This window comes from Balaenoptera musculus, chromosome 11, assembly GCF_009873245.2.
Source record: "Balaenoptera musculus isolate JJ_BM4_2016_0621 chromosome 11, mBalMus1.pri.v3, whole genome shotgun sequence".
Lineage (NCBI taxonomy): Eukaryota > Metazoa > Chordata > Mammalia > Artiodactyla > Balaenopteridae > Balaenoptera > Balaenoptera musculus.
Window position 1 is genome coordinate 100,132,727 of NC_045795.1, and position 14,922 is coordinate 100,147,648.

Genomic DNA, 14,922 nt, shown 5'->3' on the forward strand with positions numbered 1-14,922 from the left:
CGAGGATGCGCCTGACACCTGGCAGGTGCCCAGTGCATGTCACCTTTGTCATCACTACTATTACAGCAGTTATGCTCTGGTAGGTCATAACTTTCCAACCTGTAAAGTGGGCTCTTCTGAGCAAATCAAGGCTTAGACAGTTTGTGTCCTCAGCACAGGACTGGGCACTGAGGACGGGAAAGCGCATCTATGAGAGAGCGTGTGCGTCAGGCCGGACGTCCCATCCCACACCCAGAACCACGCCCACAAGGGGACCTGCTGCCGCCCGGGTCACACGCTGGCTGGGAGGGAAGACACCCCAACCTGGGCAACTCTGTACCCCTACTGTGCCCAGAGAGGCCCCTGGCAGGAGCCCCCGCTCCCTGGTTTCTGAGCCCCACCCCCCAGCTTGACCTGGCCTTGCCCTGAAAGAGGGAGGGGGGAGCTCTTTCTCTGCCAGAAGCCAGCGAGGAGGGGTCCCCGGGGCAGAGCTCGAGGGCCTGAAGAAAACAGCCGTCTCTGATAGAAAAGCCTTACCCCCAAACAGGGAAAGTAAAATGACGAATGCTCACTCCTTACTCTTCTCTCACTCTCCAGACCTGGAAGCCTAAACGCAGACCATTTTGTGAACTAAGGTGCACCATGCACTTTTCACTGGCTGTAACTTTTCTTACTGCTGCAAAGACCCAATAATCCTTAGGGTTTTACAACGATGAGATACTTTTATATTTAAGCAATGGGCTCTGGAAACCCCTGAGATTCTATGTAAAGTATTATGTGTATGCTCATTTTTTTCCTGGGGAGAGAAGTCATAGTTTTACCAGATTCTCCAAGAGGCCTGTGATCCAAAAAAGGACAAGAAATAATGAAAAGACAAAAGTCCTTTACCCAAAAGGATACCAAAATAAAAATGACAACACTTCCAGCATCTGCCATTCCAAATGTTCCCACCAGCAAAATCCTGCCCCTTCTGCCCCAGACCCTCCCTCCTTTCCCCTCCTCCTACCTTGCAGACAGGGTCAGGCAGGACTCGGAAGTCTCGATCTTCAGGGCATAGGGCACTTTCTCCATCACAGGGCGGCTGACCTGGAAACCAAGAGCGGCCCCTCAGGATGGGGGCGGGAGGGGTCCTGCCACTGCCCCACTCTGAGCCTGAGTTTCCTCACTGTAAAGGGCAAACCTTTCTTACGTGGAAGATGGGGGTGTGTGTGTTTGTGTGTGTGTGTGTGTTTGTGTGTATGCATGCACGCGCGGTGAGGGCTCGGCTGCCGACTCCAACTCTGTGGCCACCCGCCCACACCCAGGAAGGCTACAAGCATCCCTCTTAGAACCCATCGTTCTGGACAAGTACCTGTCCAGCGGCCACCCTCCTTCACGGCCTCTGTCACAGACTCCTGAGCAGAAGCTTTGGTTCAAAAAGGGAAGCCGCCTCCCAGCTGAAGGAGGTGTTTCCCTTCCCCTTCTCCAGGTTAGGAGCCTCAGGAGCGGGAAAGCCCCTGCAGGGCCCCTACAGCTCTTCCTCCCTCCCGTCCCTCCGCCCTCCCAAACGACAGCCCGCACCCAGTTCCCCCACTTGAGTGCTCCCCTCTCTGACCCTGCCCCCAGGCTGGGCTAGAATTAACTTCCTAAAACTTCCTGCTCATTGAGAATCCCCATCAGCTCCCAACCAGCCCCGTATTCCGGACCCAAGTTACAGCAAGTGAGGTCACAGCTGTGTCGCCTTCCCTTCTCTCCAAGCTCACCCGTGAGAATGTCCAGCTGAGCTGGCATCTCTCTCACATTTAAGAAATATCTGCCACTTGAATAGGTATTTGCACTCCCATGTACATTATTCACAGCAGCCAAAAGGTGTAGGCAACCCAAGTGTCCATGGATGGATGATGGGTACACAAAGTGTGGTCTACACATACGATGGAGTATTATTCAGCCTCAAAAAGGAAGGAGATTCTGACACTTGCTACCACATGGATGAGCCTTGAGGACATTATGCTCAGTGAAGTAAGCCAGTCACAAAAGGACAAATATCGCATATGATTCCACTTATATGAGGTCCCTAGAGTAGCTAAATTCATAGAGACAGAGAGTAGAATGGTGGCTCCCAGCGCCTAGCGGAGGGGGGATGGGGAATTAGTGTTTAATGGGGACAGAGCTTCACACTGGAAAGATGAAAAGAGTTCTGGGGTGGATGGTGGATGGTGGCAGTGGCAGTACAACAACGTGAATGTACTTGATGCTGTCAAATTGTATACTTAAAAATGGTTAAAATGGTAAATTTATATTATGCATATTTTACCACAATTGAAAAAAAACACCTGCTTGTTTCCTCCCTCCGAGCCTTTCCTTATGCATTTCCCTCCTCCTAGGACCCCCTTCTCCTCTCCCTTCCCTATTTGTCCAAATATTATCCACTCTGAGGGACTCAGCTCCCCCGCCCAGGAGGCCTCCCTCACCCTCACTCCCCCTGGACTACCTACAACAGAATCCTACTGTAACTCACAACCCAGGCTCCCTCACCTCCGCTGGTCTGTGAGCTCCACAAGCAGGGCTGTGTCTCCGCCTCCCCTGGGGTCCCCCCACCCACCCCAGGTATCTACCTTCATGCTGGCCACCGCCAATGCGTTCTTCAGCCGGTACTTCCCATCCTTCTGGGGATACGTGTACAGGAGCACATCACTCATCTGGGGAGAGGGGAACCCCATCAGACGTGTCTTGGCCCCAGAAGGCTGTGCTGGGTGTGTCCTGGAGCATCACTGAGCAGAGGCATCTTGCATTCCCCGTGACCCACACAGGAGAGCAAAACCGCTCTGGGCTGAAACGGGACACCCTTCCCCGCAATTCCACTCTGACATAGACACCCAGGAGGAACAAATGCAGATAGATGCCCACAAAAAGTCAGGTATGGGAATGTTCCTAGAGGATTATTCATAACAGCCCCAAAGGAAAACAACCCAAACGTCCATCAACAGGTGACTAGACACAGCAACTGTGGTTCATCCACACCTCACAGCCACACAGTAACCACAGAGCAGACAGATACATGCCTGATGACAGGGCTCAACCTCCAACACATGCCACGGAAAGAAGCCAGACTCTGGAGTACACGCTGCTTCACAACATTTATATGAAGCTCCAGAGCAGGCAAAACTAATCTATACTGATGGAAACAAGGCCAGTGGTTGCCTGGGGTGGGGGTGGGGGAAGGTGCCTGACAAGGGGCACAGGGGAACTTTCTGGGGGCTGGATATGTTCTGTACCTTGACCCAGGTGGTGGTCACATGATGATATACAATTGTCAACACATACTAACACGTACACTTAAAACTGATGCATTTAACTCTATATAAATTAAGCCTCAGGGACTTCCCCGGTGGTCCAGTGGTAAAGAATCCACCTTCCAATGCAGGGGACACAGGTTCAACCCCTGTTCGGGGAACTAAGATCCCACATGCCGTGGGGCAACTAAGCCCGCGCGCCACAACTACTGAGCCCACGCGTCTCAACTAGAGAGAAGCCCGCACCAACTAGAGAGAAGCCTGCGCGCCGCAACGGAAGATCACGCATGCCACAACAAAGATCCCACGTGTCGCAACTAAGACCCAACACAGCCAAAAATAAAAATAAATAAAATATTAAAAATTAATTAATTAAGCCTCTACCAAGCAAAGTTAAGGAAGGAAGGGAGGGAAGGGGGAAGCTCCTTGGGGACAGGGAGCTGGTGTGTTCTATTCACCGCCGTACCTCCAGCAACGTAGTAGGTGCCCAATTAATATTTGTTGAATGAACAACTGAAGCTTCCTGCCCCGAAGCAGGGCAGAGGTGAGGAAACATAAGGAAAGTCATTTCTCCTCTGGAGAGAGTGTTTCTGTTTGGCTAAAAGTTTACAGCTTGAAGAGCCGACGCCACGCTCTGGGTGGGGCTGTGGGCCGTCAGTCCTGACCCTGCTCTGCAGCAGCTCTGTGACTATGGACAAGCCGTTGCCCTCTCTGAGCCTCAGCCTCCTCACCTGCCAAGCGGGGGACATCCCCACCCACATCACTACAAACATTGAGAGTGGCCCCCAGTGAGCCCCTATGCGTGGGAGCCAAGGCAGACTAGGGGTGTCCTGAGGATAGAACAGGACAAGGCATCTCGGGGTCTGAAATGGAGCAAGAACTCAGGATTTACACTCCTCTCCCTGCAGACAGAGTCTGCTGAGGGGACAGAATGGGTGAGTTTTCCTGCCACCAGCTCTCCTGGCGCTTCTGGCCAGGGCGGTGCGGGAGACCCAGCCTGGGCACTGAGCTGCTGTGTAACCTCAGGCAAACCCTTCCTCTCTCTGGGCCTCACTGTCTAAACAGAGTTGGAATAGACCAGGGTTGGCAATTTTTTCCGTAAAGGGCCAGATAGTAAATATTTCAGTTTCTGTGGGCCAGGTGGTCTCTGTCGCAACTGCTCAACTCAGCTGCTACAGCCTAAAATCAGCCACCGACAATCATAAAAGAATGCGTGAGGCTGCGTTCCAATAAACCTTTCTGAACAAAACAGGCAGCAGGCCGACCCCTGGGTCAGAGGAGCCTTCAAAGCCCCTTCTGGCTCTGTTCTTCTAACACTGACAAGGACTACTGGCCATTCCACATGCACTCCCGGGCAGGCCAGGTGCTGGGCTAAGCCCCCGGAATGATCTCAATTCATCCCCCAGCAATTCCCTCAGGCAGGTGCTGTTATTATCATCCCCATTTCACAGAGGGAGAAACCGAGGCACAGACTGGCTAGACAACCTCCCAGGATCACAAAGCTCATCAGTGGCAGAGCCAGGGTCACGAGTAAATGAGGGTGCCTCCAAGTGTGTGCAGGGTAGTGTGCTGGTGGTGGTCACATGGTGACCAAACCCCGCCCACCCTGGGGAACCCGCCTGTGTCACTACCACAGCGGTTCCAGCCTTCCTGCGGCTGCCCCTCGAGCCCCTGCTGCCATGGCAATGCCACGAGCACCCAGGGCTCTATGAGTGGTCCAGGACCACGCTGCCTGCCTTGCACTGCAGCACCAGCCAGCCAGAGGGAGGGGTTCTCACGGGAGGTGACAGGTGGCTGCGAGGAGGGAACAGAGGGAGAAGAGCCTCTAAGCTCGGCGCCCCTTGTGCTCTATGAGGAGTGGAGTGACCCACTGAGGCCAGGCTGGGGCCTCGGGACACGTGCCACAGAGGCTCCCCAAACCCTGATGGGCAGCCGCAGACGTGCCGCTTCGGTCAGGCCCAGGATTCCCCTGCTCAGGACCATGAGCCCTCTCTGAAATTCAGTCCCCAAGTGGCAGAGGGTCTATCTGAGGCCTGGTGTAGACCCAGCTCATGAGTGGAAGACCCCATCTGCAGCCAATGACTCCACGAGACTCACAGAGCTCCTCCAGACACACCACGCTCCTCCCGCCTCTACGTTTGCTTATGCTGTTCCCGCTCCTCCAATGCCCTTCCTTTGTCGGCCTGGTCCTACACACTGACTCAGAGCCTCTCTCCTTTTACTTTGCACACGATTGTAACAAAGTGTAACGAGGCTGTTAGGGCAGCCACGACTGCCAGTAACGAGATGACAGCTAACGGCGAAGGAGCAGAGAGAAAAATTACATCCAGCAGAGAGAAGAACTTAAAAGGCAAAACAACTTGCGGGGTGGGGGGTGGGTCTCAGGACTGGGGCAAAGAGCTGCTTGTAGCTCGGTAGCCACTGAGGTTGATGTTACTATACCCCAGGCCTGGACATTCCCTGGTGTTCCAGACTGTGGCGGTAAATCATCAAAAATGTTACGGATATCCCATCCTGTGCACAGTGGAGAAAGGGCTGGGCTCGGGTCAGAACCCTGGTTCCCTTCTGGGCCTCTGCCACCGACCTGCGGGCAGATCCGGCCAAGCCAACCCTCCTTTCTGGATCTCAGTTTTCTCGTTTGTTAGATAAGGCAGTTGAACAGCTATTCCCGGTTTAAGAACTTCTTGGTTTTAGGATGGGCACCTGGGTAATTAAATTTTGGCAACATTCCCCTCAAAATCATTCAAGTAATACATGAGGGATGGGTTGTAAAGGCCTCAGCTTTCTGGAAAGCTCGGCTATTCAGAATGATCCTCACCCGAAGGATTACGCTCTGGTCTAGTCTCCCCTTTGCTTCCAGCTGTCCTTGAGTACTGCCCCAGAACACCTTACAGAACTTGACAGTCCTGGGGCCTGGAGGGGGGCCAGGTACTTACCAGAAACAGGTGTCGGGGGCGTCTGTTTTTCCCTGTTACTTTCATCAGTGTTCCTTCCTTCAGAAACTCCTGTGGGGAGAGAAGCAGACCTCCGTGGTCAGGCTGACACCCCCCTATGTCCTGGAGAAGGATGGGGGGAGGCCCTTTAGTGGGAAACAAATTACGGTGCCTCCCAGAATACCAGAGAGCAACTCGTGGGAGAATTCCCAGCTTAGGAGACGTGCTCCGTGTTTGGTGGAGCAGCTCTGGGGACAGGCACCTGGCCTTTCAGGAGCATCCACCTTGAATTACATCAACCCCAGACACCGTTCTGGCCACAGAGTGGTCCGAACAATGACTCGCTTGCTGGTTCGTTACCACAAGGGGTCCAATCGGAACAGAGCCTTTGAAAGTTTGCTAAAACGGCTGAAGACCTGTGAACAGTTGTTACAGCCCCCTCAATTCTGGAGGATACAAATAGATGTTTAATAAATATTCACTAAACTGATGACGCGGGCCAAAACATTAGGTGTGATTTTACACCTAAGTGCAATCTCTCATTCCTTTGTTCCTTGTCCTTCATGGACTGGAATAGGTAATAAACACATTTTTGACTATTCTTGAGCTGAGTTTTATGTTTTCCATTTGGAAGCTTAAAAGTTGGTAAATTTGTCTCTTAAAAAAAGTTATTTCTAAATTTATTTATTTATTTTTGGCTGCGTTGGGTCTTCATTGCTGTGCGTGGGCTTTCTCTAGTTCCGGCGAGCGGGGGCTACGCTTTGTTGCGGTGCACGGGCTTCTCACTGCGGTGGCTTCTCTTGTTGCAGAGCACGGGCTCTAGGTGCACAGGCTTCAGTAGTTGCAGCACGCGGGCTCAGTAGTTGCGGCTCGCGGGCTCTAGAGCGCAGGCTCAGTAGTTGTGGCACATGGGCTTAGTTACTCCACGGCATATGGGATCTTCCCAGACCTGGGCTCGAACCCATGTCCCCTGCACTGGCAAGCGGATTCTTAACCACTGTGCCACCAGGGGAATCCCCCAAAATGTTACTTTTCAAATGCTTTGTTGGGGTTCCTGAGAGATGATTTCCCTGATTTCCCAGCAACTGGACTAAACTAAGAATACTGGTGTCTCTTTTTCTCAGAGGGACACGGAACCCAAATGGCACTGTTTCTTTAAAGGCCCTGAAAGCGGAAAACCCCAGGCAAGGCAGCTGGGGGGCCTGGGGAGCCCAGCAGAGCCCTTGCCCTCCCCCCACCCTCCTGGGTGAACGGCACCTGCAGCCAGGCCTGCCTGGGGCCAGCCCAGCTGAACAATGGGGCTTATCAAGGCCTCGCCCGCCTGCCGGGCTGCCCCCTGCCCTTGCCCTTGGCGGCGGTGGTGGCACTCACCCTTCCTGGCTGGAGGAGATCCCCTTGGCCCCGAACGCTGTGCTCAATGTGGACCAGCTTCTGTAGGTTTTCCTGTTGGTGGGAGCAGGGCGAGGGGGAGATGGTCAGGACGCCTCATCTCCTTTGTAAGGAGTGGCATTGTTTCCACTTCAGAGGAGGAAATGCAGCCCAGAAGGGACTTGCTCCCAATCTGACCTCCTGTCGGTGGCAGGACCAGGAGTTGAGCCTGGGTCTTCAGGATGCCACCTCTGTGGACTGCCTACAAGCAGGCTAGTCTTTCTGGCCCTGGGGTCTGACACTGCCATCTTTCTGCACGCCATGGAGATGGTCACGTGGCCTCGCTGTGCTGTCCGATACCCGTTTGTCTCCCAGCCTCTGCTCCTACTCTAGCCTGTGTCCTCCGTAACACCTGGAGCATCTGGACCTCAATAACCCAGAGGTGACAGATGCCCAAGGCTGGACTGGCTCTGTGGGCTTGCGCCCTTGGGGGTGGTGGGGGACGGGCAGGGCCTGAGAGAGAATAACCAAAAAAGCGTAGCACCTGTGGAGGAAATGCTCCATGTTCCCTCAAGAAAAACAAGTGTGCTGGGACCTCCCTGTTGGTCCCTCACTGGGAATCCACAATACGTAAGGTGACATGCCCCCAGGCCTATGCACAGCATCCCGTAAAATTAGAAATGACAAGCACCTAACCCATGGGGCACACGCCCCTTAACCTTTTGCAGGGTTGTTTCTAAAGTCAATGAACAAGGTGAAAATTGTGTGTAGAGAAAATGTCTTGAATTTCAGGCCTTGACACTGTCCCCCGTTTAGGGCATAAAATCCTACCCATTAGAAATGTATATAAGTTGTTCCACTTCCGCTTATCATGTAGGAGCTGCAAGGAAACCATGCCCCCAACCTAACAGGGAGAAAAAGCCATATCATCTGCAAAAGCATAACTCTTCTTATGCCTATGGGAGAGGTGGGGTCCCAAGGCCATCGGGTGAACTGAGTCCCAAAGACTGACCACAGCCCCACCATGGAAACACAAGAGGAACGAGCTATTCTGCCTTTGGCAACACATGGGGAGGAGGTGGTCGGCATAAAGAAGGTGAGAAGAAAGCAGCTAAAATGTTAATAGATTCTTAAAGGTCAGGTGTGGGCTGGTGGGACAGTTCAGAATAACAGGGAGCCCCAGACACAAGGGGCATCTGCAGTCACTTGCAAGCTCTTTTCCAGGAGTTTCTGCCAGGTACTTACAAGGAAGACTGGGGCCAGAGAGAACCCCCTCTTGGTGGTGAAGGCAAGCAGGCTACCACTGGGGGCTGGAACAAAACCCTGCCCACTTCCACAGGCCCCTCTCTGGTACAAAACCCTTCAGCCACTGGGGGAGGTGGGGCAACCCTCCCACTCCCAGAGCCCAGGCAAAGAGCCACCCACTGCTTCTGGGGAAAGGGCAGAAGCAAAAGATATCTGTTCCAAGAAGAGGTGGGTAACCTCTCAGGCCCAGGATCGTGCACCAACACAAAGCAGAAACCTGTCAAAGACCTGCCAGAGACACACAGCAGAGTTTTGCCACCATGCAGAGAAGGGGCAGGAATGCTGAGAGAGCCTGGCTCACAGGCCCTACTTAAGACTGAGGCTTGTCCAGGAGAGCTGTGACCTATGAGCCTAGCACTGAGTAACAGGAAACAGTGGTCTACCCCTGAGAAGGGGCAAGAACAAAGAGATCTCCGAAGATGGAGCAGGAACATGAGAAAAACTCTCCAGCACCTCAGGCCCAACAAACAGCATCAGGTAACGGCAGTCCCCTTCTGGAGGAGCATGAAGTCTGTGGGGCTCTGAAGGCGAGGATGGTGACAACAAAACCTAAACCCAGCTCAGCTACTGACTGGATTGATGCAAGTCCCACCCTCGACATGAATGGCATGAGTGAAAAAGAAGCATGTCCACTTCTGGAGGTAGACACTATTTCCCCCAGTCTCTACAGTTCTTCTACACATAATGTCTGGTATTCGATTAAACATTATGGGAAACACAAAAAACAAGAACAAACCCCAACTCATTTTCAAGAGATAAAGCATTCAAGAAAACCAGAATGTGAGGTGACACAGATGTTGGAGCCATCAGACAGGGACATTAGAATAACTATGATTAATATGTTAAAGGAGCTAGTGGAAAAGGTAGACAGCATGCCTGAACAGATGGAAATGTGAAAAATAAGAAATGTGGTATCAGAAATGAAGAATTCCTTTGACAGGCTTAACAGCAAACTGAACACAGCTGAGGAAAGAATGAATGAACTTGGGAGATAGGTAAGTTGAGATTCACCAAACTGAAACACAAAGAGAAAATAGAGTGGGGGTGGGGAGGAAGAACAGAGCATCCAAGAGAATTTTCCAAAATTGATGAACAACAACAAATCACAGGTCCAGGAAGTTTAAGAATCACAATAGGATAAATGCCACACCCCTCCAAAACACACATACTTAGATATCATAGTCAAACTTCTAAAAGTCAAATGTAAAGAGAAGATCTTGAAGGCAGCTAGTAAAAAAGGGACACATTACATAAAGAGGACAAATATAAACATTGCAGCAGATTTCTTATCAGAAACTAGGCAGGCCATAAGACAGAGGCATGGCATCTTTAAAGTTCTGAAAGAAAATATTGGTCAACCCAGATTTCTATACCCAGGAAAAATATTTTCCAAGAAGGAAGGTAAACTGATCAACTAAATAAATGCATGTTAGATGGCAGGAGCCAGGTTTCTCCCTGTTGGAGTGGAAATTTACAGATAAGCCAGGGAAGGACGCTGGAATGATCCGTTTGGTAAGAATCAGAGTTGAAGACATCAGTAAGAACTCACATCTAGCTTAATACAGGTGGTTATATATAGAAATAGCTACAGATATGAGTATATACACAGGTTGGTATATACACATTTATTACTTTGCTCTATAGCTAAGAGAATCTAGAAGAAATGATAGCCCAATAGCAATGAGCAAACCTGGTGCCCAGATCTTGGTTTCTAATACCATTATCCAATTAAAGGACCAAGCCTCCTTGGAGAAATAGCTGATTCTAGAACTGGGGCAGGAAATATACAACATGAACCTGGAGCATCTTGTAGTGCCAGAAAGTAAGGAAGTGCTCAAAAAATAAATAAACAAAATAAAAATCCCCACCCAAACCCACATTGATGGGGGTATGTGAAAGGGGCACAGGAACCAACTGGCCAGGCTCTCAATGGCCAAAGCTGGAACAATTTGAGAAATAAAATAAAGTAGATGGGATTAGAACTCAAACATAAAATAAATATCCGTGAATTCTTACTGATATAAATAATTTATTTACAATTAGTGAATACATTAATAAATGAGGGAGAAGAGACAAATCTCCCTTGCAGAAGAATTCCAAGTAATTTAGGTAGATACCCTGCTCTCAAGGAGAGGGAGCATAGTTCCCCATTCCTTAAATATGGGCTGTGCATAGTGACTTTCCTCCAAAGAGTACGCACAGGGCAGGTGGGGCTGGAACTTTACATGGAGAAATCTGACAAACACAACCTTGGCCAGGTGATCACGGTCAACATCAACAGTCATACAACAGGTTGCCAGTATGTACCCTTCATATGATATGATGAGAGTAGTACTTTCTGTGATCTTCTTCCCCCTGAACTACAAACCTAGTCTAATCACGAGAAAAACATCAGACAAATCCCAACAGAGGGGATCCTACACTATAACTGATTGGTATTCTTCAAAACTGTCAAAGTTATCAAAAACAAAGAAAGCCTGAGAAACTGTCACAGTCAAGAGGAGCCTAAGGAAACATGACATCTAAAAGTGATGCGATAAATATCTAAAAATCTTGTATGTTCTGGTATAATGTTGTAAGTCATAATTCTAGTTATTACTTTAAAATGTATATCTCAGAAATAACTAAATTTCCTTGTCAATTGCATTATTATGTACTTTCATCAAATCTTTAACCATGGTCATTTTTAAGTCTTTTGTCATTTACAGACAGTTCTGGGTGTACTCTGATGCTTTTGCAAAAATGTTCCTATAAAAGGGTTTCATCTTCAAGGAATTCGTGGAAAAGACTGTGACAAGTACAGGTTTCTGGTAACTGACTATACTGCTGAACTGAATGAATAAGCATTTTCAGAACTCTAATGGAAAACTGATGAATTCATAAAAGTGCTAACAAAAGATCAAGACGAAAAAAAATTAATTACATGGGACTGAGTGAACTGATGAGGATGATTATAATTTTTGTGACTTTCTGTTTGAATAAAAAAAAAAATCCCACAAGGACTCAGAGGCAAAAAATATACAAATCAATTTTCACTGCAAAGTAAAGGAGCTGTTACAGTGGAGGATTACTGGACTGAATGTCAATATTATGACATAGTATGAGTGTGTTTCGTGTTTGGTAATTGCAATCATTGTTGCTTTTGTTGTGGTCATCCATTTACAATGCTTGGTGTCAGTTTATTTATCTCTTGTACAAATAAAATACAGTGTGTGTGTGAAAAAAAAACAAAAAACAAAACAAATAAAAATAAAAGTGATGCGATATCCTGGATGAGAACCTGGAGAAAACATTAGGCAAAAATTAAGGAAATCTGAATGAACTATGGTCTTTAGTTAATAATACTACATCAATATTGGTTCTTTACTGTAACAAATGTACCATGCTAATATAAGATGTTCGTAACAGGGGAAACTGTGGCATGCATGCGAACTTTCTGTATAATCTTCGCAATGTTTTCTAAACATTTAAAATTGTTCCCGAAAAAGCTCTATTCAGAAAGCAGAATGGTGGTAGCCACGGGCTGGGGAGAGGTGGGGATGGTGGTGTTTCAGACTGTGTGTTGGATGGTATGTGGGTCCCATTTTGGATTGGCGGGGTGGTGGGATCTGGCTTTTCCTGGAAACCATACCTCCAGCTATGAGCTGTGTGAGGAACTGTGGTAATGGTTTGATGTGAGCATAAACCCCAAACGAACGCCGCCCTCCTCCAAGTAGCCTTCGTTGGTCCTCACAACCAATAAGTACTTTCCAGATTCTACTGAAGGCCATCTGGATTCACGGAAGACTTTGCAAAAAGGGGTTCTAGCACCTTCAAACATATTTTAATAGGATCACTCTGGCTGCCAGATGGAGAATGGAATGGCAGAGCTGGGAGGTGATGAGGCCTGAGCTGGGGGGTGACCAGGGGGAGGGAGAGGCAGAGCCTCAGTCCATCTTTCAGGAACACTCACAGCCATTGAGCTCTGCGTCGGGGTTGGGTTATCTGGACCTGCCCGTCCATGGCTCAGGCAGAGTCCTAGCCCGATCCCAGCAGGCGTGAGGTGGAGGCCACTAGTCCAGAGCAGGCCTGGTGCAGTGTCCGCAGGCAGCTGGAGAGACAACGGCCAGCCTGCATCTTGGCGTAGCATCAAGCCTGGCCCTTGGAGAAAGCCAGGAGGGCGTTTGGCCGTGGGCTACTCCAGTTCCTCCTCCAGGCAGGGGCCGTGTGCAGGAGCTCGCCACAGGAGGGAAGACACAGCCCTTCCTGACCTAGTTTTTCCTTTTGGAAGCAGAGGCATATCCCTCTTAAAGGGAAGTGCAGGCAGCCCAGCCCATCTGCTGCTACGTCATGACAGGGCGCCGACTCCAAAGCACCTCTGTTTTTTGGCTACATTGAGGGAAATCTCAATGTACAAAATGTCAAAATGACAAAGAGCAGGGAGCCCACGGACACCGGAGGGGGGGCCTGATGACAACAGCATGTCTGACCCACTGGATTTCGCACCCAGCTGGCTTCAGCCTCCACACTTGCACACGCCTCCACCAGCCACCTTGACTTCTCCCCTTAGACTCTTTTCCGACCGCGCCTACGCTGTTCCCATCTTCCAGCCATGCTGGGTGACCCTCTGAACTCTGACATGCCCGGCACTTTCCCATCTCCATGCCTGTGCCCAGGCCAGGCCCTCTTCCTGGACCACCCTTGCTCCCTCTGCCTTCATGGCACATGCACAGTCCTCCCTGTGTGGGCTCCTCCTGTATCATTGCTTCTCAGTGATCTCCCCGCTGGAGAGATGAATCCCTTCTCTGAAACTTGTAGCACCTTCTCTCTCTCCCTCACGATGTTTATCATGGTTCTCCATGTCCACGTATTTACTGCTCCACTAAGCTGTGATTTCCTCAAGGGCTGGGATTCACGTCTTAGCTCTGCATCTCCAGACCCCAATACAAGACCTGACATACAGCAGGGGTCCAAGAGACGTTATTTCCTTTCCCCTATTTCTATCTGCTGATGACTCGTTACAAGGATGCTCTGCATACCTGCCACAGCAAAGCTGAGCAACAGCTCGGCATACATACCACCATCGCTCCCACCTCTGCCTGTGGAAGACATCACTAATCGATCACTGAACTCTTTCCCACTGGTCTAGGACTCGGCCTCAGAATCGTTCTTAACACACAGCTCTAGCATATTTACTGCTCAGAGGAGCAGAAAATATGTGGACACAAGTAACTGTGGTAACCACTGGAACAGAGTTGGGAGGTGGGATAAAACTGGCCATCCTGGACAGAAACGCAGTAAGCATCTGATCAGTATCTCCCGAATGCAGAGTTATACACTGTCAGAACCAGGCGTGCGCTTAGAGCTCACATGTTCTCGTGGATGAACGGCTCTCAAACTTTTGTGGGCCATTTACTTGGGGTGCTTGTTAAAAATGCCTATCTCTGAACCCTATCCCAGAAGTTCCAACTCGGAAGACCTAAGGCGTGCCTAGGAATCTGTAGTTTACAAACCACTCCAGGTGCTAACGCAAATGTTCTCAGACCACAGTCTGGGCACTACTTATCAGGTCTGTGCAAGTCTGCAGCCTCCTTCAGTATTCAAATAAGTGGTGAACTGGAGACCCAGAGAGGGACACACAGTACCTGAGGTCACACAGCAAATGTCAGGGTCAGAACCCACGGCTCTTTGCAAGATCCCATGAAATAAATGGTTGCCTGCACCCCCCACCAAGAAGTGGGGTATCACAAGGCAGACCTGTGCAGGGTGGAGGGGCTCCTGGAACCTGCACCCAACGGAAGCTGCCCAGGGCTGGACTTACCCCTTGCTCCATGCTGTCATTGGCACGGTCTGTGACCTTGGAGATGAGGCTCAGCGCACCTACAGAAAGAAGGAGAGCCGAGCGCTGGGCCTCCTGGGGCGGGCCGGGCTAGCTGCCACCTCCTCGCCTCTCCCCACGCAGGTCCCCCTGCAGGGCCTTGTGTATGGGTGGCACCAATTCTTCCCATGGCCGGGTCAGGTCACTGGCCCAATCCCAGCTTGGCCACTACCGCCTAAGTGACCCTGATAGTCACGTGACCACCCCG

The 14,922-nt window shown here is 50.2% G+C and overlaps 1 protein-coding gene across 1 annotated transcript in view; it reads right to left on the reverse strand.

Moving 5' to 3' along the window:
- The window catches only part of FGD5 (FYVE, RhoGEF and PH domain containing 5), a 114,942-nt gene that overhangs the window by 13,918 nt on the left and 86,102 nt on the right, over positions 1–14,922 (reverse strand). Inside the window, 5 exon segments of the mRNA XM_036869338.1 lie at positions 986–1,065; positions 2,574–2,657; positions 6,188–6,256; positions 7,556–7,627; positions 14,658–14,716. Of these exon segments, the coding sequence (XP_036725233.1) occupies positions 986–1,065; positions 2,574–2,657; positions 6,188–6,256; positions 7,556–7,627; positions 14,658–14,716 (364 nt within the window).